Raw genomic sequence first — 26,412 nt, 5'->3', positions numbered from 1 at the left:
AACGCTTGATTGCAGTTATTGCTGCTAAGGGTGGACCTCCCTGGTTCAGGGGGCAATTTCTTTTTCACACAGGGCCATGTAGGTTTTGAGGTTTTTTTTCTCACTAAATAATAAAAACCATCATTTAAAACTGCATTTTGTGTTCAATTATGTTTGACTAATAGTTAACGGTTTTTGATGAGCAGAAACATTTAAGTGTGACAAACATGCAAAAGAATAAGAAATCAGGAAGGGGGCAAATAGTTTTTCACACCACTGTACATGTGCCCATTCCCCTTTGTGCTCATTACCTTGCCACGGTAAAGGGGCTTGCGTATCACAATGAAGCAATGACCGCCGGCTATATGAGTGTCTCGGGGGGGAGGGGGGGGGTAAATACACCAAAGATAATAACTTCGTTGTGGACAGACCAAATTTGATCAGCTGGACAGTCACTATTGTTCTATCATTGAGCTACCACAGCCCGGTGACCATATGGGCTTGAAAACCGCCACGGCCTGCACTCTGGCCATGGTGCGCACCAGTCCAGCACGGCTGTCACTACGCAAACAGCTGTTTGCAGTGCGTTACACAGTGAGTTTGGTGTGTCAGTGTGAAGCAGTATTCTAATTACACTCCCTAATTGATGTATAAACATGCAAGATGTTTTAAAGCACTTTAGGCCTGCAATTTAGCATTCAATGTGATTTCTGCCCTTAAAACGCTGCTTTGCGTCCAACCCGGATTTTTCCTGGGGACTTTTGGCGTGTATCCCACTTTGCCATGCCCCCCTCCAGGCGTTAGACCCCTTGAAACATCTTTTCTATCACTTTTGTGGTCAGCATAAGTGTTTCTAGTTTTCAAAGCTCGCCTCCCCATTGAAGTCTATTGCGGTTCGTGAAAGTTCACGCGAACCAAACTTTTGCGGAAGTGCGAAAATCGGAGGCTCGGGTCATCTCTACAGCTCACTAAGCTATCATTCTCCTATTGAGTTAGGCAGAGAGAAGTAAGAAACAGGGATACATGGCAGTGACTCCAATCCAGATAACTAGAGATTAAGGTGCTGGTGGTGTTAGGGGCCCAGGGGAGCCTCTTAGTCTAATAGCAATCAGTGTGTGACAGGCAGCTAGGATGGGAGGGATGGAGGGGTGCATTTTGATGTCTCAGCCTTGGGTGCTGGAAGACCTTGTCCCGGCTCTGGTCAGAGCAAATCCCACTACGGTCCCTTCCATGTGACTGTGGTTACAATTTAATTTCCACCAACCTCATCATAAGCAACCACTGCTGCAGATTCATCTGGTGCTTCTGTAACCCCCTTTAGTCCTCCTGAGCACACTGTCCCAGAGGATCCGCCTATGCCCTTTATGTTGTACTTTTCACAGATAATGACTGTATATTGATATTTTCGGGCTCGTTAGATGGCTTGTTAAAGTGGAACGCCAGTTAAAATAATATAATGAAATAATTATGCATAAATGATTTGGTCAGTGTTGGCCTATTGCAAAATCTTTCCTCTCCCTGATTTACATTCTGACATTTATCAAATGGTGACATTTTTAATGCTGGCAGGTGATGTCAGTGGATGGAGATGCTGCTTGCTTTTTTTTGGGCAGTTGGAAACAGCTGTTATTTCCCACAATACAACATGGCTTCCACAGTGTGATGTCAGAACCATGGTCCTGACATCACACGGTGGGAGGGGTTTCACCACAATATTAGCCATACAAAGGCCCTTGATGATCCGTTTGTGAAAAGGAAAAGATTTCTCATGGGAAAAGGGGTATCAGCTACTGACTGCGATGAAGTTCAATTCTTGGTTATGGTTTCTCTTTAAAATCTGTAGGAGGTAAAGTCAAATGTGGTACCGTGACAGTTGGACAGCTCCTCACAATTCCCTGCTAGTGCCTGCAGTAGGGAATGTTGGTGGTGATGTTGTGCCTGGAAAGACCCATTTCTCAATAGTGTCGACATCATGTGTCTGTATGGCCCTATTACATCTGCCAAATACAGGCTGCAAGGTGCTAATGCTCTGTACACATCTCTGACTTCTTTGGGCCTGATTCACAAAGCAGTGCTAACCTAGTTAGCACACCTAAAGACTTTGGGCGTGCAAAATAGGGTGCTAACTAGGTTAGAACGCCAAAAGCAATTACTTATCACGCGCCATTAATGTCGCACCATTCGTGCACTAACGATGCAACGTTAACGGCGCATCGTGAAACGTTTTCACACAACACGCGCAAACTTTTGCGTGCGTCTTGGCGCGCGCTCAGGAACTTTAGGGGTGCTGAGGGGCTTTTCACAAGCGTGCTAACACTTAGCACCGCTTTGTGAATCAAGCCCCTTGTGTAGTGGCGCTGCCTGTTGCTGCTGCTGGTCTACATTGGTTCGTAAAAGTAATTGTAACAGCACCAATGGTTGGTTGATGTGCTTAAATCGCCTTTGGAGTCACAAGTTACCAGTCCATTAACTCCATCAGATTAGCACCATCTAAAATCGGTTTTATTCAGCAATCTTCAAGTAAAATAATACATCAGATTAAAATTCACCATCCACCATCTAAAATAGGTTTTATTCAGCAATCTTCAAGTAAAATAATACATCAGATTAAAATCCACATGTGGGTATGCATCGAAGGCATACCCACATGTGGATTTTAATCTGATGTATTATTTTACTTGAAGATTGCTGAATAAAACCTATTTTAGATGGTGCTAATCTGATGGAGTTAATGGGCTGGTCTACATTGGTGTAATCTGTGGAGCTACGGCCCTTCCCAGACCTGTCAGATGGACCAGCGTGGCGTTTCACCTTGATCTGCCAGATCTGGGTATCTCTCCAGATTGAGCGCCATTTTTTTGAAGTTCCCTCTGAATTTTTCAATGTGAGTAATTGCATGATTTTGTAACTGGGATTTTGCAGTTAAATTAATTGCAGCAATGTACCTTATAACAAAAAGTTTTGTGTGTGTGTCTTTTGATTAAAGATAATAAACATTATATTTATTAATACATTTATTCTTAAAATATCTATTCCACTTTGGTATACCTGTTCATTAAGTGAATAGAGTACATCATCACAGACATAGCAGAAGAATCTCAATCAAATCTTCAGTAAGATGTTTCCATCTAGTGGCTAAACATATTAACTACATTAATGCAGTTGTGTAGACTGAAGGCATAATCAAAATGTAGATACCGTATTTTCTGGACCATAAGGCGCACTGGACCATAAGATGCACTTTTTCTCCCCCAAAAGAGGGGGGGAGTCAATGCGTCTTATGGCCCGAATGTATGCCGCAATAACGCACTCTTTCTCCCATGATTTAATTTACTTAGTTGCGGCTGCGGTAATTAAGTATAGCAGTCGCGCTACCATCACATCGCGCGGCACTTCAAAGGATCACGCGTAAGTTAAAATATATAAGTTATAATACAAGCGAGCACACACTACGAGCAGTCCTGTCAGCGTAGTGTGCGCTCGCTTGTATTATCCCGCGCTGCTTGAGATTGGTATGTTTAGTGAATCAAGCCCATAGACTTTAATATAAAACTCAAACTTATTCCATGTTTTGAATTGAAATTATAAGCTTTGGGAACACTGCTTTACAGAGGTGCCTACAAATGTTACTTGCAAGTCTGTGAAAGGGCTGTCAAGCACCTGACTCCCCTTAAACCACCTGCTTACCTGCTACCCATGTCACTGGATGCACCATAAACATGTGGATGTATGCAACTTGACTGGTAATCTGCCACATTAAAATGTCAGATGCAGTTAGGGCCTGAGCCCACTAACGCAGTTGTATCCGCTTCTGTCTATTTTTCAGCATTTGTAACATTGATGTGTAACTGAAAAGCGGACACAACTGCGTCAGTGGGCTCAGGCCCTGAAGGTACAGTGCTGGACTTTCTTCTTTCTTTGGATCTAGATTTTTGCACCAACCACACTTCTGTTTTGGATTTTGTGCCTACAGAATTGATACAGATTTTGCTAATTCTGACCATCCCTACTTGCAATAATAGCAGTGCTGCCATTGATATGCAGTTACTCCTTTGCAGTGCTCCAGATGATTAGTGCCACAACCCACAGTAGACATCATCATTAAACATGTTGAGTGATATACATTAACCCTCCTTCATTCCTCTTTTTCCTAGGCACTGCTAGCATAGTGCTTTAAATGCCCGGGACAGCTTCTTTATTGCATATTTGCAGTGTCTGGCAACCATTATTATTATTATTATGTATTGTATTCATATAACGCCAACATATTATTAATAGGGGTGACAGTCAACACAATACAGAGAGTAGACAATAAGGTAGGTACTAGATTGTGAGCCCCTCTGAGGGACAGTTAGTGACAAGACAATATACTCTGTACAGCGCTGCGTAATATGTCGGCACTATATAAATACTTAAATAAATAAATAAAATAAAGGTACACAATACCAGCTGATCTACTGGAGGGTATTTGTGTATTATTCCGTCTGCAGAGTTTAGCAGCTTCTTGTTTAAGTTCTGTTTGTTTGATCCTCTACCAAGATTTACCAATTTTTTGAAAAGCTGAAAGGCCTGGCTTTCCTTTGCACCATGTCCCGAGTCAATGTTCTGCTCTGTTCCCGAGTTAAAGGGTTTTGAAAGAGTGGTGTCCTCTGCACTTGGCTGGAGTAAGTGTGATTACAGAAGTACCGAACAAAGCTGACATTGATGATCAGCAGCACCCCCGGGAGGTCCTCTTCTCCTTCTGTAGGGGTCTCATTGCAGAGGAAGAAGGAGCAGCCCAGCTATACCCCCTCATCTCCTCTATCTGTGCAGGGGCGTAAATAGAAATCACTGGGCCCGCCTGTGAAACTTTGGATGAACTTCCCCCCCCCCCCCCCCTCGCTTTCTGCACATGGAAACTGAGAACCAATATTATACAATTGGCATCTGCACAATTGGATGTGTTTTCTCCATGCTGATAAAAACAGACAGCAGTGAAGCACTGCATGCATTTTCTCTTTCAATTACATTCGCTTCTGTGATAAAATGTGCATGTTTTCACACATACAGACACATATGGGGCTTGATTCACAAAGCCGTGATAAATGATATCACGTACACTTCAGTAGAGAAAAACACTTGGCACACAGCTGGTTAAACGGGGGGTAAAGCTAGCTCCAATGAATCTGCAATGAGCTTCACCCGTGCATCAGCACCCAATAGTCAGCTCACAGTCCAAACATAGAGAAGTGCAGCAAACTTTTAAACAGTGCAGAGCACAAACTTAATTATAAAGCACACGAAAAGAGCGCTGTGCACCTTCCTCTTGCATGTTTTTATTCCATTTTTCAGCCAACAGCCAGCATTAATGACATTGATAAAAAGAACTGTCAAACCTGGATCGATGGGGGTGCCGAGGTGAGCGGGGAAGAGGTGACCAGGGGATATGTGGACGGCACTACAGCTGTTTCACGCCAGCTGGCGCTTGTTCACGTGCGTGTGTCCAAAAATGGGGCAGCGCTGTGCGGCTTCCTACATACGACAAAGGGGGGAATGTGGTGATTATGTCGAGCGAGTTTTATACGAAGGAGGCCTACAGGCAACTGAACAATGCTGTATTCTATCAAAAGTCGGGGAGTAACCCAACGTATAAGTACCAGTCAACTCTCCGCACTTTGCTAAGGCGAGGAGTTGAAAATGGGTACATGTCACAGAGGTTGGCAGTTGACCTACTCCCCGTGTCCCTCCGGCACCCTGTGTGGTATCACCTTCCCAAACTGCATAAGTCCGCCGAGAGCCCCCCAGGAAGACCTATCGTCTCAGGGTGTGGCTCTCTGACGGAGCGCCTGTCCAGGTTCCTCGATCATCTGCTACGTCCCTTACTCATGGGAGTTCCGGCCTATTTGGCCGACACACTCGACACAATCAATTTGGTCGAAAGTATTACATCGAAACCTGATTACAGGCTGGCTACTATCGATGTGGAAAGCCTGTATAGCAGGATACCCCACGAGGAGGGACTGGGGGCGGTTCGGAGGTTCCTGGACAGGACAAACAAGGATGAAGGGTACAAAGACTTCATCTGTGACTGCTTGAGGTTTACCTTAACGCACAATGCCTTCCTGTTTGATGGAAGGTGGTACCACCAGACATCTGGGACGGCCATGGGGACTTCTGTGGCATGTACCTATGCTGGTCTCTTCCTGGGGGCGTGGGAGGAGGATTACGTGTGGGGCCCCAACAATCCCTATAGAAGTAACATCAAGAAATGGGCTCGGTATGTGGATGATGTGTTGATCGTATGGCAGGGAGGTACAGAAGATTTTAAGGCCTTCATGGATTATCTTAACGATAATCGTGTGAATATGCGCTTTACATCAGAAACAAACGAGGTCTCTATCAGTTTCCTAGACCTCAAGATAAAGCCAGTTGGCACCAATTTAGTATGTGAAGGCTTCAGAAAGACCACAGCCGTTAACTCCCTGCTACACAGGAATAGCTTCCATCCTAAGCATGTCACAGCCTCCCTGCCATACGGCCAGTATCTACGATTAAGACGGAACAATTCGAGTCTGGACACTTTTGAGCAACAGGCACAGGAGCTGACTGAGCGACTGGAGGCGAGAAAGTATGACAGACGCTCCCTTGAGGTAGCCCAGGATAGGGCAAGAAAAGCAGATAGGAGCTCCCTCCTCATTAGAGGCCCCAAAAATCAGAAAAAGGAAACCTTTACCTTTACCTTCGATTATACCCCAATGTCCAAGAAGTGGACTCAAATCATCAAACAGCTTTGACAGTTCTTTTTATCAATGTCATTAATGCTGGCTGTTGGCTGAAAAATGGAATAAAAACATGCAAGAGGAAGGTGCACAGCGCTCTTTTCGTGTGCTTTATAAATGATATCACGGCCGTGATATGCTCAGCGCGCGGGTTAGCGCATGTACAGGTTTGCGTGCATAAAAATAAAGGTTTGGGCACATTAACTTTCCCTTTTCACGCGCTAACCCATATTTTAGTGCGTTAACACGGAAGTTAATGTGCGCAAACCTTTACTATTATGCGTGCAAACCTGTACGCGCGCTAACCCGTGCGCTGAGCGTATCACGGCCGTGATATCATTTATCACAGCTTTATGAATCAAGCCCATGGTGTGCAGCACAATCGAAGCTGACAAAGTACATCTTCAGCCGCAATAGCGGCAGAGTCCACAGCAGCTTCTGTACTGTCTTGTGTACTTGCATCATCACATAACCCCGGTGCACATATGCCGCTTAGAGACATTGTGGATCGCGCTGTGGGGAACGCTGCTGGAGATTGAAGATCAAAGGACAAGCATTGTGAAGATTACAGCGGCTGCTCCAATGCCTCTTAGAAACAATGTAGATCGCACTGCTGGGCACGATGGGTGAGGTTAGAGATCAAAGATCACGCTGCTGCTGCTGATGCCACCCCACTGTGCACCTCATTAGAAGAGCATGGACACCCAAACCAGACCCAGCTACTGCCACCCAGGCTGGTGAGATCTTATTTAATGCAATTTTATTGGTTAGTTAGTGTAGCTGGGGAGGGGGGAGTTGTGTAGTGTTGTGTAGTGCAGTGTAGCTGGGGGGGGGGGGGCAGCAGGGGTTAGTGAAGTATAGTTTAGTATAGTTTGTGGGGGCAGCAGGAGTTGTTAGTGTAGCCTAGCAGTATAACTTAGACATCTTGGGGCGAGGAAAGGTCCATAAGACACTCCTGGACCATGGATGCACCCAGGTTTAGTATATTTTTTCCCCTGGTTTTTGCCCTTTAAACCTAGGTGCATCTTATAGTCCGGAGCATCTTATAGTCCGAAAAATACGGTATACCCCTTTTTCCCGTTTCCCCTACCTACTTTTCACTGCATGGCATGTGTCACGTTCTATCAATGCCCCTCTTTCTTGCTGTTAACCACTGGAAGGTGTGTAAGAGGTTATGTCCACTTAATGACAAGCAAGGTAAAGATCTAAACATTAATTATAAACACTGCTAGTTATCATTTCTAGCAATGTCACAATGAGCAAAAGTGTGCTAATCCTGGCTCATCACCGCTGATTGTGATATTTATAATTACAGTATATGAATCACTCTTGTTCCCAGTAAAAAGACATGTTGAGGTCTTTCATTCTCTCTTGATAAACCTTGTCAAAGTGTTCACTCTGGGCCACTGTAAAATGGTTCTTCCAATCTCCAGAGACTCCTGTAAGAAGCAAAGTAATGGTATGATGAGCAGGAAACCTAAATATCCATGAAACCAACTGAAGTTTTCAGATCCGTTTAGAAGCTCATGAAAGCTCTCTGTCTTATTACTTGAAGATACACTTGCACAGGAGCGAGTGCAGTGGATTCCCATACTAACGGTCCAGTCTATTATTATGGCTCAACAGGGATTATCTGCACTGTCTTTTTAAAAGGACAGTATACACTCCTACAATATGTATATTGGCTATTAATTCCCCAGATCAACACATGATAATGTAAAAATGATTTTTTTTAATCTATATTACTGTCTTAAGTCTCTGAACACACATCTAAATACTGTATATACTCAAGTATAAGTCTAGAAATTAGATCTGATTCACTTCATAAAAGTATAGGGATCACCTTATACAAGAGTCACGGGCAACACTGAGCACACTGAGTTATGTGTGTACTAATAGTGACATTCCCATTTGCCGCAAGGAAAGAGGCAAGGGGGAAGTACTGGGCTGCAAGAAGGGAGTGAATAATAGCTGCACTTGAGGGCCTGGAGGAGGTATTGGCTGCACTTAAGGAACAGGAGGGGTTAATGGCTGCAATACTGTATGCAGTGCAGTCATAAACCCCCTCCTGAGCCCCAAGTGCAGCCATTAACTTTGGTGGGTAGGCTTTTACGTGAGTCAATAAAAATTCCAGCTGAAGATGGTTGAATATTAGAGTCGACTTATACACGAGGTCGACTTGTATTCAAATACACAGTAATGGGATTGATTTACTAAAGTAAATAGCGCAAGCAACCTCCTGTTACTCGCACTATTACATCAGCGTGCCTTAACCATTTCAGCCGTGCGGACTTGAGCTTCATGTCCGCAGCGGCAGGTGCTAGAGCCGCAGGGACGCGCTAGTCACATCCCTGCAGTTTGGGGGGTCTGCAGGCGATCCTGCGGGCTGATGCCCGCGATCGCGCTGCTGCTGCTAGCAGGGGGGATTGGCTGCAGGGGACAAAAGTCCCCTGTGTCAATCCGAGCATGTCCGCCAAGAATAAACACTGTTTTTGTTCAAAAACAGTGTTTATTCTGTAAATGGAGCCGCCGCGCTATCTCCCGCCGTCATTTCCGCCGGTTTTCGCCGCCCGATCGTTAAATTTAACCTCCTTGCCGCCGCATCGGAGGCTTCCATTACATTGTACGCTAATGGGATTTTTGCTAACTAGGGACATCATGTGGCCAAATAGTAAAACACCACCTACTGACTGAGGAATAGAAATAAATGATTATTTATTTCAAGAGGACATATAATTAATAAATAATGGGCTAAAAATTAGTGATGGATGTAAAACTGAAAAAATGCACCTTTATTTCCAAATAAATATTCTCACCATACATTATACTAGGGGTATAATTTTAACGTTGCAATAACCGGGGGAAATGGCCAAATAAAATGTGTGGATTTTAATTATGGTAGCATTAATTATTTTAAACCTGTAATGGCTGAAAACTGAAAAATAATGATTTTATTTTTCCCATTATAATGCATTTATAATAAACTAATTCTTAGCATAATTTACCATTCGAAATGAAGGAGGCACTCAAGTGGCGTTTTAAACTTGCGTTTATCAAAACAGTAGCCGACACCTACAATTCTTAGCATAATTTACCACCCAAAAAAAGCCAAATTGGTGGCGGAAAAAACAAGATATAGATCATTTTGTTGTGATAAGTACTGACAAAGCTATTGGGGAATGAAAGGGAGAAGCACTGACAGGTGAAAATTCCTCTCGTCCATAAGGTGAAAAATCCCCGCGGGCTGAAATGGTTAAGGTTAACGGCCCTGTACGCTAGTGGCAGCATAGCGTGTGTAAGTAAGCAATGGGCATTGTTTATAATAGCGTGTCCGCTACTATGTTAATATAGTTACTATGTAATTAACAAAGTAACTATGTTAATTAACATAGTAGCGGCCACGCTAGTGAAGTATCACGGTAGCGATACATCAATACCGTGGCCATTATATGCTGCGCCCGTTGCTTACTTACGCATGCTAGGCAGCCACTAGCACATGTAACGTGCAGGGACTTTAACACTAAGGTGTGCTGATGTAATAGCGCGAGTAATAGGAGGTTGCTCGAGCTATTTACTTTAGTGAATCAACCCCAATATCTAATAACTTACGCTGTACCCACTCACTCTGCTGTCACGCTGACAGCATTGCTTCTGTATATCGGGCATGAGCCAATTTCATTGGCTCTTGACCCTGTGATTTCTGTGCGCCCCTCCCGCCGCGTCCCTACCCTGCCGCAAACAACGTAAATAACAAAAAACTCTACTTTTCAAAAACAATATGTTTCCAAAACAATACATTTAAAAAATTATACGTTTCAAAACTGATACATTTAAAAATGTAAAAACAATAATTTTCAAAAATGAAAAATTTCGGTTGGATGGTCCCGGCACCCACTATTTATCAGGCACCCAAATTTCTGCTTTCGGCTCCCAATAGCTGATATTTGCATTACAACAACAACAACAAATAACATTTGTAAAGCGCTTTTCTCCCGTGGGACTCAAAGCGCATAAGCATGGCTCCGACCATCGTGGTACAGAGGAAGAATTTTATAAATCTGGAAATGCCAGGCTAAACAGGTGGCTTTTCAGTCTGGATTTAAATAGCTCCAGGGAAGGTGCTGTCTTTACTGGGTGTGGTAGGGAGTTCCAAAGAGTAGGGGCAGCATGACAGAAGGCTCTGTCTCCAGATTTTTTGAGGTGCACTCTGGGAGTGACCAAGTTTATAGAACTTGCTGATCTGAGGTTGTGAGAGGTGTGGTGCAGCTTCAGCAAGTCCTTCATGTATCCAGGGCCCAGATTGTGCAGGGATTTGAATGTCAGCAGTCCAATCTTGAAGAGTATTCTCCATTCTACTGGTAGCCAGTGCAGTGAGCGAAGGATCGGTGTAATGTGACAGTGGCGAGGCTGGTTTGTTAGCAATCTGGCAGCAGCATTCTGCACTAATTGCAGGCGACGCAGGTCCTTTTTGGGGAGGCCAGCATAAAGGGCATTGCAGTAGTCCAGCCGTGATGTGATGAAGGCGTGGACTAGGGTTTGAAGATCCTCTGGGGGAATCAGATGTTTAATCTTTGCAATGTTCTTCAGATGAAAGAAGGAAGATTTAACTACAGATGAAATTTGGTTTCTGAAACTCAATTCCCCATCGATTAGTACGCCAAGGCTGCGCACAAGGTTGGAGCTGTTTATGTCTGAATTCCCAATCCTGATTGGTGTTGCTTTAGGATAGAGCTGTTTTGATGGCGAGCACTGGCTTTGGACAAACAGGACCTCAGTTTTGTCAGCATTCAGTTTCAACCAGTTATCATTCATCCATGCCTGAAGCTCAGCTAAGCAAGAGTTTATTTTTGGGGTAGGGTCTGTTCCACCAGGTTTGAAGGACAGGTATAGCTGTGTGTCATCGGCGTAGCAGTGGTACGTCAGGCCATGTCGTTGGATAAGTGTACCGATTGGCAACATGTAGATTGCAAACAGCAGAGGGGATAGGATTGATCCTTGTGGCACTCCGAATTGTAGAGGTGCAGGTTTGGACATTATAGGTCCTAGGGATACTCTCTGTGTTCTGTCAGTCAGGAATGATCTGAACCACTGGAGGACTGATCCACTGATGCCACAGTACTCCTGCAGTCTGTTAAGCAGGATTTTATGGTCAACTGTATCAAAAGCAGCTGAGAGATCCAACAGGATTAGGATGGAGCATTCCCCTCTGTCCCTTGCCATGAGCAGATCGTTGCAGACTTGGATGAGGGCTGTTTCACAGCTGTGGTGTTTCTTAAAGCCAGATTGTAGAGGGTCCAGGATGTTGTTTACTGACAGCCTGGTTTCAAGTTGCAGATAGACAGCCTTTTCAATAACTTTACCTAAGAAGGGGAGGTTGGAGACAGGTCTGTAGCTGCTCATAGCATCTGGATCCATGGAAGGTTTTTTAAGAAGGGGCTTGATGATTCCTTCTTTTAGAGAGGTAGGAAACCTCCCTGCTTGCAGAGAGCAATTTACTATTTTGTGAAATGCTGGACCAAGCAGGCCAGGGCATTTCAGCATGTGTTTAGTTGGTCCAGGGTCCAGGTCGCAGGTTGTCTGGCGGAGACGACAGAGGATGTCTGAGATCTCTTCCTCACTAATACTTTTGAAGTCAGTCCAGGGTGTTAGGTTGTTTTTGCAGCTATTTCCATTAGTTGCATGAGTCTTGGGTGCTGTGGACTGAATGAGAGACCGAATAGAAGATACTTTGTCAGCAAAGTAGCAAGCAAATTTCTCACATAGCTCCTTTGAGGGAGTTATAGTGGGTTTTAGACAGGATGGATTACATAGTCTATCAACTGTGCGGAATAGTTGGGCTGGTCTGTTGGCGGCCTTTGCGATCTCCTGTGATAGGTAGGAGGATTTTTTCTTGGTGATCGCATTTTGGTAGCTTTCCAGGTGAGAGACAAGGGTGTGTTTATCTTTTGAATTCTGAGATTTTCGCCACTTCCTTTCTAGTCTGCGCACTTCTTTCTTTATGTCCTTTAGTGAGCTGTCAAACCACCGTGCATGGTGAAGTGGTGTAGATCGTTTGATGCGAACTGGAGCGAGGGCGTCATAGGCAGATGACACTGCATGGTTGTATATCAGGACCATGGAGTCTGGGTCTGCGCAATGATTGGTTAATGCGTCGAAGTTGAGGATATTCTGAACGTGCTGGGGTAAGACATCTTTCAGTGAACGGTATTTTATGAGTTCTTTCCCTCTGTGTTTTATCGCTGGTGCTGTCAGAGAGAAGTGGATGGTGTGGTGGTCTGACCATACCACTGGGTTTATATCCATGTGTGATATTAAAAGTCCGGAATGAAATATAAGATCCAGGGTGTGCCCTTTCGTGTGGGTGGGGAGGTTGACAGCCTGAGAGAGACCCAGTTCACTCATTATGAGAAGTAGTTCACTTCCTAGCTGGGAGTCGTGATCATCCACCCATGCATTGAAGTCTCCCAGGATGATCCATCTAGGGTGTTCCACTGTTACGCAGGATAAGAGTTCAGATATTTCCTTAAGAAAGGCTGGACCATTTTTTGGGGGGCGGTATATGAGCAATATGTTGATGTTTACTTCTGCTGACAGTTGAGCTGCAAGACATTCAAAGGTTTCAGTGGGGCCTATGGGCAGGGGCCTTATGTTCAAAGAGGATCTAAAGCATATGGCAACCCCCCCACCCTTGCCGACTTGTCTCTCACAGTGCAAGATTGAATAATTGGCCGGCACGGTTGCTTCAAGAGTTGGGCCTGCATGCTTCCCAAGCCAGGTCTCTGTCAAAAAGGTCAAATCAGAGAGCTCTATTAGGTCATGTATAGTTGCAGTCTTATTATTTATCGATCTGGCATTGCAGAGTGTAGCTGTGATTAAGCCTTTCTGATGGCAAATATGTTTTTTATACTTGGATCCACTACCTCTCCGCCCCCTTCTGCATTTCCTGAGTATCCCAAAGGATTTTAAGCGGAGAGCTAGTGAGGTGTTAATTTGTAATTGTTCCTTGGGAGGGCAGGCAGAGAGAAGGTCCTTTGATGAGTATTTGTATGTTGACATTAGAGACAATAGACTTGTTCAGATAGCTTGTACTTCTGGAGTCCTGCTGAGATCAAAGGGGATCTGTGCAAACTCCTTTCATTCCTACACAGAGTTGGATCATAGATTTATTTTAAGTAAAGTTCCTTGTTTTAGAGTTAGATGATAAATGATAACATAAATGTGGAAAATAGTCACTTGGTGCATATGCCTTGGATAATGAATAAATGATTACTCACAGGGTGGAGTGAGGGCAATCACAGGCAATCAAGTCTTCAGAGAGGTTGAGGGTCTTGTTTCAGGTCAGCTGTTAGAAGGCTTGGTGTGTTCAGCAGAGGTAAGCTTCATGGAGGATTTCAATCCAGTTTAAATCTCTGCCATCCAAAGTAATCCGATTGTTCTGGTTGGTTGTAGTTGTAGTCTTGGTCGTGGTGGGTGGAATTCCTCTGTATTTTGAGTCCAGTTTCAGCACGAATAGGTTTAAAGGTGTAGAAATCTGAGACAAGGTCTGGAGCAGCTTAAGAGAGCTGCAGCCCGGCTGGGCGCGCCTATGACAGCACCCAAATTGTCCATTAGCCGCAGGTGCCCAAATTTCCTGCTTCCATGTAATACAACTATTTCAAGCTACAGTAGTGATTCTGCAGCAATGGAAGTCTGTACTCCAGGAAGGGGCTGCTAAAGGGGCTCCTGACCAGATAGTTGAAAACTTGTTTATTTGATAACAGATAATCAGAACAATTTGCACAGACAAAACCAATAGATTGCCTATATGAGACTAGAAAAAACATTTATTCCTTAAAAATGATTTTAATTTGACCAATAGCTTATTGGTATAGAAACCTTAAACTTTCCAGTTCCATTAACAAGGCCATGCTGCACAGGAGGTCATCAGAATTGAGACAAAAGTCAGTGTTTTGCAACTGCTCAAACTTGTCATGGGGCCCAAAACACAAGACATTATTGCTTTTGCTGTTTTGTAATTGTCAACGGGCAGTTATGGACAAAAATATTGTCATCAGAAAATACCACTTCTTCCAGCAAACTGCTGCAACTACAAATGCTTTGGTATTGCCACAGCAAAAATGTGTCTGAGGATTTGAGAACCCAAATTATAGAAAAGCATGGATAATTGTAACAAGTGTGGAGGAGGCAGCTGCGGGCAACCTGGCCGCTGCTGCTGCCTCCATTCCACTGCCCAGTGTGTCTCCCGTGCCTCCGGCGTCTAGCACGCCGAGGACGGGTTTGTCAGCCGATCATTTGGTCGCATTGTCGCGTGCGTGCGTGCACAGACAGGACCTTTATGCGAGGAGGAGGCTCGTCAGCTGACTGGCTGGTCGGCTGACGTCAGAGGAGACGTCCGCCGCTCCTCATTGGCTGTTGTTAGTGGGCGTGCCTATGGGGTCTCCTCTGCTTCTTAAGCCTCTCTGCTTCACTCGCAACTTGTCTGCTGTTGCGAATACTTTGTGTTAGCGCTCAGACCTTAGTCAGTTCCCTAGTGTATTAGAACCGGCAGGAGCTGGGAATTCACACTAAGCTTAGGATCTGCTTGATAGCTTAATTATTACTAATACTGTTTATTATTTGTGTATGACTCTGGCTCGTTCTGACTATTCTTACACTCAGTGATTCTGTACCTTTGCCTATCTGATCTAGTTTCCAACCCTGCCTGAATATCGTCCTGTCTCTGTCTCCTGACTCTGTACCCCTGCCCATCTGATCTTGTTGCCAATCCTGCTTGTATATCGTTCTGCCTCTGCCTTGCCTGCCTCTGCCTGATTTTGTACCTCATCTGCCTGTTTGTTGCTGAATCGATTAGTCTGACCTCTCTACTCTCACCAGAGAGCCCTTGTCTCTGGTGAGGGGCTCAGTACTGTTAGTGCCCACCAGCTCCTCTGGTGAGGTGTTGCTAATCCTATCAGTACTTACTGTTTGCACCAATCACTACACCCAGTGCAACTAGTGTTACTAAGGTCACGTTCATTCCTTGTGCTACTATATTTGCTATTAGCTATCACGTCAGCTATCTGATATATCTGTATTATTGGTGATTCTGCAGATCACCATATAATCAGGTATACATATCTGCATTATAGGTGATACTGCAGATCACCTAGAATCAGAACCTTTTACTTGCTGACACCAATCGTTACAATAATGCCAAGGTTACACTACATCGCAAGAGATCTTAAACAGGGCCGGTTCTAGACTTCCCCCCCCCCCCAATTTGGAATGATCGCAAAGCACCAGACAATTTACTCTGCTTCATTTAATGTTCTCACATGACATGCTGCAGCTCAACACAATGAAATTGCTCGCCCTCAGCCACACCATTCCTTCTCAGGAAGGTACACACAGTACAAAATTGCTGCCCATGAAATCTCTGCGTCTGATGCAAATGTTTCACCTTTCTTCATGAGAGAACCGGCCCTGATCTTAAAGGGAATCTTAAGCCAAATAAAAAAAAGATTTTATTTTACCTGGGGCTTCTTCCAGTCCCCTGAACTCCTACTGTGCCCACGATGAGGCCGCCACTACCCGGAGGGGATCAGGAGGACGTTGTGGGCACAGTAGGAGTCCAGAAGACTGGAAGAATGATGCGCGCACATCTCCGCTTGGTAGGCGGAGTGGAGCCCTCCAGTGGCGATTGCCGTTCAAAGACTGTTAGACCGCCATCTAATATATCTGTACAGTGCTGCGATCTAAGGCTGTCCCCCTGGGGGACACAGAATTGATCGGCGGTGATAGGCTGGTGGGGGGAGGTTGGGACTGGAAGATGAGACAAAAATACAACGTTTCAATAACCTTTAAAGAGAAGAATTGGCACCCTACAGTCAGACATTGATGAGATTCACTGATGTTTTGGGGTTGCTTTGCAGCTTAAGGTACTGGTAACCTTGACTGTTTGCATGGTATTTTCTTCTTAAAGATACTCTGAAAGAAGACTGAGAGGGGCGGGAGGAGGCAGAGATCCACTGCAGCTCAACGCTCTGTCTCCAACAGGAAAATAACCCGAGAGGGCAAGCAGAAGGCTGGAACGAAAGGGGCATGACTGGGCGGGCCCTGGGGATGGACTGAACAGTTACAATTCTGCTCAGGTGTGAAGTAAACTTATACTAGTACCTTCCCCCAGGCATTATAAGCAAGGAGCAGGAGAGCTGCTCTCTCTTTCTGCCCGAATAGGATACAGCAAACTCTCCTCGCTGGAGCTCGGGACTGGTGAGTGATTCGACCCCCCCTTCCTCCCCAGGCCCAGCTAGCAGCCAAGGCAGCCTCTTCCCTAGGCCAGCCTCCCTCCCCAGGCCCAGCTAGCAGCCCAGTCAGCCTCCCTCCCCAGGCCCAGCTAGCAGCCCAGCCAGACTCTTCCCCAGGCCCAGCTAGCATCCCAGCCTCCCTCCCCAGGCCCAGCTAGCAGCCCAGCCTCCCTCCCCAGGCCCAGCTAGAAGCCCAGCCAGCCTCCCTCCCCAGGCCCAGCTGGCAGCCCAGCCAGCCTCTTCCCTAGGCTAGCAGCCCAGCCAGCCTCCCTACCCAGGTTCAGCCAGCAGCTTCACCCAGGCTTTGTTAACCCCAACTTCCTCAGCCCCAACCAGTCCGCTTGCCTGCCTCCCTCATCCATCCTCCCACGGTGCACAGGCCTGGCCCCGGGTCCAACCAGCTAGGCTCCATCCCTTCATCCACAGGCCCCAGCGGCTTCCCCATCCCTCCATTTATCCATCCATCCATCCCCGGGGGCGAATTGGGACAAACCCCTCCAGCACTTTCCCCCCATATCCATACCTCCCCTGGACATAGGCCCGGCACCAGGTCCCACCAGCAAGGCTGCCCTCCGGCCCTTTCATTCCCCCGCTCCTTCAGCTTCCTCTGCCATCCATCCTTCCTCCCCGAGGCAGATAGGCTTCAACCCCCCTCTATCCTCAGGCCCAAATCTCCTGAGCAACCCTCCCCCCAGATCCCTACCTGCCCACAGCTCCAACCCCATGGAGCCCTCTGTGCAAGCCCTGCTGGAGAGGCTGAGGGCCCTGCCCACCAAGGAATTCGAAGGCTAGGCCAGGTCCCAGCTGGAGCACTTACCCCCTTCTCGGCAGGCCGATGCCTCTCCCCGCAGGTCAAAGCGCCCCCCCCCCCCCCCCCCCGCAGTACAGCCCGGCAGGATCCCCAGCAAGGCGAAGTAGGGGGGACTCCTCCTGCCAGCCCGACGGGGCCCCAGTGCAAGGCACTTTCACCTCAGGAGAGGTGGAACAGGGCGCACACATACCCGGACAGGGGCGCATTCTAACCCACACAGGCCTTGCCCAACCATTGCCGCTGCCTAACAGGGCCTCTTCATCACTGGCCAAGCCGGCCAGTCGCGCGCAGCGCCAACTCCCCTCCCAGCGTGGCTCCAGTTCGCCCCTTTGTAGGCCTTCCGCTCCACCTTCCTCCCTTCCGGCACTCAAGCCCCAGAAAGATGGCGGCGGCCAACAGCTTCAAGGAAATGGCCGCCGCACATCGAAATGCACACAAGAAGATGGCGGCAACCGGCGGCCACAAAAAAATGGCCCAGTACAAGCTGGCGGTGACCTGCGGGCACAAAGATCTGCCCGCCACCGCCACACTTCCCGGCCCATAACCTGCCCCACACCCATCAGACCAACCGCCAGGTCCGATGCCCCCGGCCCCAGCATGCCTGCCCGCACCCCCAGGCCAAAAAGACCTGTGCGACAGGCACCACAAGCCCCGCATCGGAGGGCCCGTTTCCCTCTTCCCCCGCAGGAAGCCCCCAGCTGGCCGCCCACCCTCAAACCCTCCAGCGAGGACAGCTCCCCTAGCGAAGGGGAGGCCACACACGAGCTGACCCATCTCCCCAGAAAGTCGTTCGCCGCCACCGCGTGGCACACCGAAGCGGCCGCAAAGCCCTTCCTCCGCAGCCCCCCCCCACCCAGCCCGTCCCCCAACCGCAGCTCCGCCGAGGAGGACAACTCTTCAGGCACGGAGCTGCTGACTAGCGGGGGCTATCGGAAATTCAGATCTCGCTCCCCATTTCGCCGCAGCGAACCTGGAGGCGCGGCAATGGAGGGACTAGGGCGATCTGGTGACACCGGAGGATGCACCGGATACCACAGGACTGCACATGGCGAGGGACGGCGATATAAAAAGGTGAGGTTAGGTTTTGGTCCGCAGCACGGAAACGACGACGAGGGACCAGGGGCGCACATGCCTAATTACCCTAACGGGTGGCCAGCTAACAGCTGCTCCAAGGGCGTATCTTCTTTGTTGTTTCCCCCACAGGTAACCGGGGGCGGAGGCCCCACATCGCCATTCTCGGGGGAACAGACGTCCAACGAGGATAGACAACTCGGGACGTAGGCACCACAAGCAGCGCTTACTGATGGCAGGACAGGTGAGATCACTAGCCAAGCTACCAATTTTGTTGCGAATGCATTGCAGCCGTGTACCAGGGTATCGCCGGGCAGTGAGGGCGTCAGCATGTTGCAAGAGATCTTGAATGTCATTTGGGCGCATAACACGCTGCAGAAAGCTGGGTCGCGGGCTGTAGACACTGGCAGGAAGCTGGACGCATCTAGTATCGGTGCTAGCCCACCCAGCTCAGGGAGCAACTCAGGCGAGACCAGCATCGGCTACAGCGGGAGTTCCGTAAATTTCCCACGTATATCTGACTCTTCGCTAAACGGGCCCCATCATTCGCTTGAGGCCCCCCTGGGTATGGTATCCACATACCCTTGGAGGTAAAAGAAAAGATTTGGAAGAGACAATACGTGGACATATTCACGCTACTCCCGTTGGACAATCTTAGCATAGAAAAATGAGAGAAAGGGAAGGAGCATCGGAAACAGGAGGATGAGGATAGGAGACGATTTAGACTGATTCCCAGGGATAGAAGTCACTGGACGCAAGCGTTTTACATACTGGCGAGCATTATCGGCGAAAAGTTCCCAGAGCAATGTTCGGCCCTGTTTGGCTATTGTGACGTGATATCACAGGCGTATCGCAGTTTCGGGGGTCACGCCTGGCTACGCTACGATGAGCAATTCAGGCAGCGAATGGCGGTTCACTCTGCCCTGAACTGGAACCATAGGGACATTACACTATGGACAACAATAATGACAATGGCTAAAGCTACAATAAACTCACAAGGGGGCGGCACGTTCTTTCAGTCCAATGCCGGCGGGTCCAGCACCCAGCCAGTTCAGCAAAAAAAAGGCCCTTGCTGGGAATTCAACAGCGGGTCTTGCAAGTGGGGAAATGCATGTAAATTCAAGCATGACTGCTCTTATTGCGGTGTCAGAGGGCATCCAGAGAACAAATGTTACAAAAAGAATCCCCCCCCCACACGGTTTTAAATCCAGCGAGCGTCACGGCAATGCTGCCATGGCTAACTAGCTACCGGAATCGCGCAGGTCCTGACGTATATCCGTCACACCTGGCAGAGCGCTAACAGCAGGACAGTGAACAGGGCTGCGTCAGGTTCCAGAAGCAGGATACCTGTACTGCGTTCCCAGCCTGGCAGAGCAATAGCTGCAGGAAAGGGGGAGCCAGAGCCGCGGTACAAAAAAAAAAAGTGTAGGGTGTAGGATCATGGGGCACTCATTTATAGCACGGGCAGAACGCCGGGCGTTGCTCCAACAAAGGGGTCGGTGGCTGGGGCAGGTAAGAGGGGACTTGGAGGTACACTGGTTTGGATTCCCAGGGGCAAGGGTGGAAGGGCTAGGCCAGAAACTGACCCAGCTAGCCAGGCTGAGGGAGCAGCCAGATATAGTCATAATACACATAGGGAGAAACGACGTAGGGACGAAGCCAATGCATCTCCTGATGCTGGATAAAAGTAAAAGTTTGGCAGGGAGGAGGTGATTGAGAGGCTACACAGCTCTACTTGCAGTTTGGCTCAAAGGAGAGAATCATTTTCAATAGGGCTCTGTATTTGAAATGTCTAGGCTGCATAGTTCTAAATTAACAACATTCCACAGTCTCTTCCTTTATTATTATTTAGTATTTATATATAGCTTTCTTCTGCAGTGCTGTACAGAATATATTATTTTGTCACAAACTGTCCTCAGAGGGGCTCACAATCTATTCCCTACTATAGTCACACGCCTATGTAGGTATTGTGTAGTGTATGCATCATAGTCTAGGGCCAATAAGGGGTGAGCCGATTAACTTCTCTGTATGTTTTTGGGATGTGGGAAGAAAAAGGAGTGTCCGGAGGAAACCCGTGTAGATACAGGAAGAACATACAAAGATAGTGCCCTGGCTGGGATTTGAACTGGGGACCCAGCACTGCAAGCCATAAGTGCTTAACAGAATTTGTACACCACAATTTCCTGCATATCTGTCTGTTTCAGATTAAAGAAAACCTGTAACAAACAAAAACCTCCCCTGGGAGTTACTCACCTCGGGTGGGGGAAGCCTCCGGATCCTATTGATGCTTCCCCTGTCCTCCTCGGTCCCACGGCGGCGGAGGCGGAAAAGCTCCCCGAACAGCGGAGATGTAAATATATACCTTCCCGGCTCCAGCACAGGTGCAGTATCAGCTCTCCGCCACAGAGATAGGCGGAAATAGCCGATCGCTGTCGGCCCGCTCTACTGCGCAGGCGCAAGTCTCCTGTGCCTGCGTAGTAGAGCGGACCCGACAGAGATAGGATATTTTCACCTATCTCCGTGCGGAGAGACGCAACAGCGCCCCCACTGGAGCCAGAAAAGATAGATAAATCAGCGCTTGTCAGGCTTGCCTAGGGAGGATTGCCGGACACTTCGGGGGAGCTAGCGCTGGATTGCCTGCAGCTACAGGGGAGGGGGAAGCTGCTTTGGGACCCTAAGGCTTCCCTCTCTAGAGGTGAGTACCCCCAGGGGAACTTTTTTTTTAGTTACAGGTTCTCTTTAAAAAAGGGGACAATTTTGCGCAGTACAGGTTTCAATAACGATCTATTTCTCGATTGGAAGCAGATCAGACATTTTGGAAATGATTGAATGGCGTGGACTTTCCCATCAATCTGACTAATAAATTGTATCGTGTGTACTAGAAAGGTGCTTAAAGAGAATCTGTATTGTTAAAATCACACAAAAGTAAACATACCAGTGCGTTAGGGGACATCTCCTATTACCCTCTGTCACAATTTCGCCGCTCCCCGCCGCATTAAAAGTGGTTAAAAACAGTTTTTAAAAGTTTGTTTATAAACAAACAAAATGGCCACCAAAACAGGAAGTAGGTTGATGTACAGTATGTCCACACATAGAAAATACATCCATACACAAGCGGGCTGTGTACACCCTTCCTTTTGAATCTCAAGAGATCATTTGTGTGTTTCTTCCCCCCTGTTATCATGCACTAGAGTTTCAGGCTGCTTGTTTCTTCCTGCAAACAGCTTTGCCCTTGTCTGTAATTACTCAGTATGTGAAAGCCCAGCCAGCTCAGAGGAAGATTTATCCAGCTTGTAAAAGATAAGAGAGAAGAGAGAAGCTGCTCTAATCTAAATAATACACAGGCAGTGTGCAGAGAGGGGCCTGGAAGTCCCCCTTCATAGCAGAACCACAACACTGAAGAACTTGGCAGCCTTCCAGACACAGGCCGACAAGTCTGACAGGGGAAAGATACATTGATTTATTACAGAGACTGTTATAGTAGAAAGTGTTGCAGTAAGCTAGAACACATTAGAATAGCTTTTGGAACTTGTAGGATGATAAAAAACAGGATGCAATTTTTGTTACGGAGTCTCTTTAAAGATGTGCATTAATGATGCAATCCCACTGATTAATTATCTATTGAAAATATCGATCAGACAGGATGGACAATTTATAACAAGTGGGGTGTGGCAAGAGCATTGGTAGCTTGATAGCTTGTAGCTTTGCACAGCACCGACCAGTGCAACAGTGTAGTTTGATCGATTTTCAATAGATTTCCTGCTAGAATCTATTGATGTGGTGTATGGTAGTAATATATTCCTTCCGAATCGATTCTTTTCAGGAAAGACTCAGTCATTTTGGAACTTTGGGTAGAAATCTATGTGTATGGCCAGCTTAGAGGTACCCATACACTTATAGATTTGCAGCAGATTTGTCCATCAGATAGATTCCTGCCAGATGCCTGTCAGGTCGAATATGACAGGAATCTATCTGATGTGTGCCACACACTAGGAACAGATTTCCAAATGAAATCTATTGAAAAGCAATCGAAATGCAGTGTTGTGCTATTCGATCCAATGCAACCCTATGGGCCATCGATCAGCTGCCAGCAGCAAATCGACCTAGATTTTCCGTCTGGAGAGATCAAGTAATCCTGTCGAAATCGGTCAGAAATCGAAATGCTTTATCGATTTCTAGCCGATTCGATCAGAGGAGTCAGAAATCAGTGTATGGGTACCTTTACTCTATACACCATCTAGGCTGAATCTTGATATTCAGAGTACAGAAACTTACTAAAACTGCTTTACAACAACCACTCTTCTCTTTTAGCTTCTTTCAAGTGAACCCAAGTTGAGAGGGATATGGAGGCTGCTATATGTATATCCTTTTAAGCAATACCAGTTGCCTGCCTGTCCTGCTGATCCTCTGCCTCTAAAGATTCACACACACGCCGGACTGCAGGCAACGACGGGTCCATCGTCACCTCTTGCTGGGTGGGCGTTCCAGCAACAGTCCGGCGTGTGTAGAGTCTGTCTGCAGACTGATACGGCTGTTTCTGATCGCTCCGAAACAGTCGTATCAGTCTGCAGACATACTGTACACACGCCGGACTGTCGCTGGAACGCCCACCCAGCGGGAGGTGACGACGGACCCGTCGTTGCCTGCAGTCCGGCGTGTGTACGGACCTTAATACTTTCAGCTATACACCCTAAACAAACATGCAGCAGATCAGGGGTTTGTGACATTATTGCCAGATCTGACAAGATTAGCTGCTTGCTTGTTTCCGGTGTGTGATTCAGACACTACTGCAGCCAAATAGATCAGCAAGGCTGATAGGCAACTAGTATTGTTTAAAAGGAAATTAATATGGCAGCCTCAATATAACTCTCACCTCGGGTTTACTTTCAGCAAGTTCTCTAACTGCACTTCTCTCCACCCATGCATTCGGCGCCTACAGATGACATCAGTCAGTTAAAAAAAAAAAAAGTGGTTACAGCCTTCACTTTGTAACAGTTTACAACTGCTGGAATAAAGAAAAAAAACTGTTACTCTGCCTGGAGTAAAACTTATTCCCTCCATGCAGAGTTTGGCATTTTTACTGCACATCGCTGAGAGGATGAGAAGCTTTATTTTTAACCTTCTCCTATCTCTTTTACCAGGGGTCCCCAAACGTTTTGGGTCGAGGGCCGGGTCAACATACTTCAGACTGCTGCGGGGCCGGAGTATACATAAAATGATGTAGAAGTCTTTGCGGGATAGACAGTGAAGCATACCCAGGTGACAACCTACAGTCCAATTAGACAGCAGTGTCACCTGATGTGGAGTTTGATTGAAAACCAGCGAATTACTGCTTTCTGGCTTTCATGTGGATGGGTGGTGCCAGTACTGCTATTCTATATGCGGACCACCAATATTTAAAGATGTAGCTGACCGCATCTATGAGTAATACATTTTGATCTGTGTGGGGCCTGTAAAAAAGCCTCAGGGGGCCACATTCGGCCTTAGTTTGAGGACCACTGTCTTTTACTTTTACTTATAAATCACTCTCTAGGAGTCCATTTAAACACCTGAAGCAGCTGGCAAAGTCCAAAATTAAAGTAGAGAGATGTGCAAGACATTGATTGTTACAGAAAGACATTCACATAATTTATTTCTTCCAAAGGGTGTGCTACCAAATAATAAAACAACGATGCCAATCATTTTTTTCTCCGCTTTTTTTGTATTCTTCCAGTACCAACAAAAGAAACAAACATGACAGTACCAAAGCATTTATAATTGTAACAATCTTCTGGGAGAGGTAGTACATTTTCTGACATAACTGCAAGGGTGCCAATATTTATTGGGCATGACCGTATGTCTATTAATAACAAATGTCTTTTTTTATTAACTGTCTGTTAATACTGGATTTTATTGTCTGTTTTCTCTATTTCTTTCTTTTTAACTTTAGCTTTAGTGATGATGATTACTGATGATCACTTTGCCATGTACATTAAGCTGCAAGCTTAAAAAATTACATGTTGGTAAACTCCTGGGCACATACCTTTACGCAGAAAGGAGCCTTTTGTTTGATCAACTATTTCAGATTTAACGTCAGACCAGTAGGACATCTTGTTTTCTTTCATGGAATTGAATGATGAATGCTCTACAACTGAGTCAATCTGGGCATCAGTCAACTCCTTTCCTAGGAACTTGCAGAGCCTGACCACACTTCCACGACGATCCTGAAAAAAAATGTTTCAGCCTATCTGTTAGTACAGAGCATTTTATACATTATATACATTATATACATTATATTATTAGAGGGTTATTAAATTATATTTGTATATCAAAGTTTGTGAAACGCTGATCTTTTGTACGGTGTACTCAGGGTGGGCATAATGAGTATTCTGTACAAACAGAAAGCAATAAAGATGAGATCTTTAGAGGCTTTATAGATGGATATTTGGACATGTCCACCTGTGGTCAGGATGAAAAAGCTCCTTCATTTTATTATTTACCACCTGGGACTGGGATATTTTGTACAAATGTCAGAGTCCAATGATGAGGCTTCAGATATTAAGCACTGTGCTATGGACTGGGATTGGTGATGTTCTTGGTGAGACCATCGGAGCTGAATGGAAACATTTTCTGGCACAACATTTAAAGGAAAAATACTGGCAAGGTGGGGCCATAACATGTATAACATTACATATTTATACTGTGGTTCTCTCAGAACTCCAGTCCCCGCCTGCATCCCTTCCCTCCCTGCTGATTGCAGCTGAGACTGACACTACAGATGTAAACACAGCCTCAAAGCATGGCTGTGATTTATGAGGGATTGCAGAGTGCAGGGGGACCTTAGTGGGGTTTGGGATAGCAATAGAGGCTGGGCTGTATAGGCAGATCCAGCCTCTGTATGCAGATAACATTCTTTAAACACACCTCGGGTTCTCTTTAAGAAGGTAAGCTGAACGTTATCTTGTACTTTTGTAGAAAAGTACTATTTTAAGAACCGAGACAGCAAATTTGCACACCCATGGCCGCCTAATAATTTGAGTGCCGCCATGCAGGGGTTGGACAAAGTAATGGAAACAGCTTGAAAATCAACAAAATATATTTCAATATGGTGTAGGTCCACCTTTTGTGGCAATTACAGCCTCAATTTTCCAAGGTATTGATTCATGCAAATTGTGAATTGTTTCCAAAGGAATTTTATACCATTTTTCAGTTAAAACACCCTCCAGTTCTTTTAGAGACGATGGAGGCAGAAATCGACTTCTTACTTGAATCTCTAATAACGACCATAAATGCTCAATAATGTTGAGGTCTGGGGATTGTGGTGGCCAGATGAGATGCTCAACTTCATTAGAATGTTCCTTGTGCCATTCTTTAACAATTCTAGCTGTATGGATTGGGGCATTATCATCTTGGAAGATGGCATTCCCCTCCGGAAACAGTTCTTGAACCATAGTATGAACTTGGTCGACCAAAATTCCTAAACAGTCTCGGCTGTTAATTCTTCCATGAAGGGAAATCATTGGCCTGG

General features: G+C 46.3%; 1 protein-coding gene across 1 annotated transcript in view; it reads right to left on the bottom strand.

The window, feature by feature from the left end:
- Nucleotides 1–8,060: 8,060 nt before the first annotated feature.
- LOC137522799 (sulfotransferase 2B1-like) overlaps nt 8,061–26,412 on the bottom strand; it is a 31,922-nt gene continuing 13,570 nt past the window's right edge. Inside the window, exons 5-6 of the mRNA XM_068242891.1 lie at nt 24,928–25,108; nt 8,061–8,176 (exon numbers count right to left, since the gene is read on the bottom strand). Coding sequence (XP_068098992.1) covers nt 8,061–8,176; nt 24,928–25,108 — 297 coding nt within the window. The remainder of the gene's footprint in view (nt 8,177–24,927; nt 25,109–26,412) is intronic.

This window comes from Hyperolius riggenbachi, chromosome 6 (genome assembly GCF_040937935.1).
Source record: "Hyperolius riggenbachi isolate aHypRig1 chromosome 6, aHypRig1.pri, whole genome shotgun sequence".
In the NCBI taxonomy this organism is placed as follows: Eukaryota; Metazoa; Chordata; class Amphibia; order Anura; family Hyperoliidae; genus Hyperolius; species Hyperolius riggenbachi.
The sequence above is the reverse complement of the archived record's forward strand: the minus strand, read 5'-3'. Positions and strand labels throughout refer to the sequence as shown.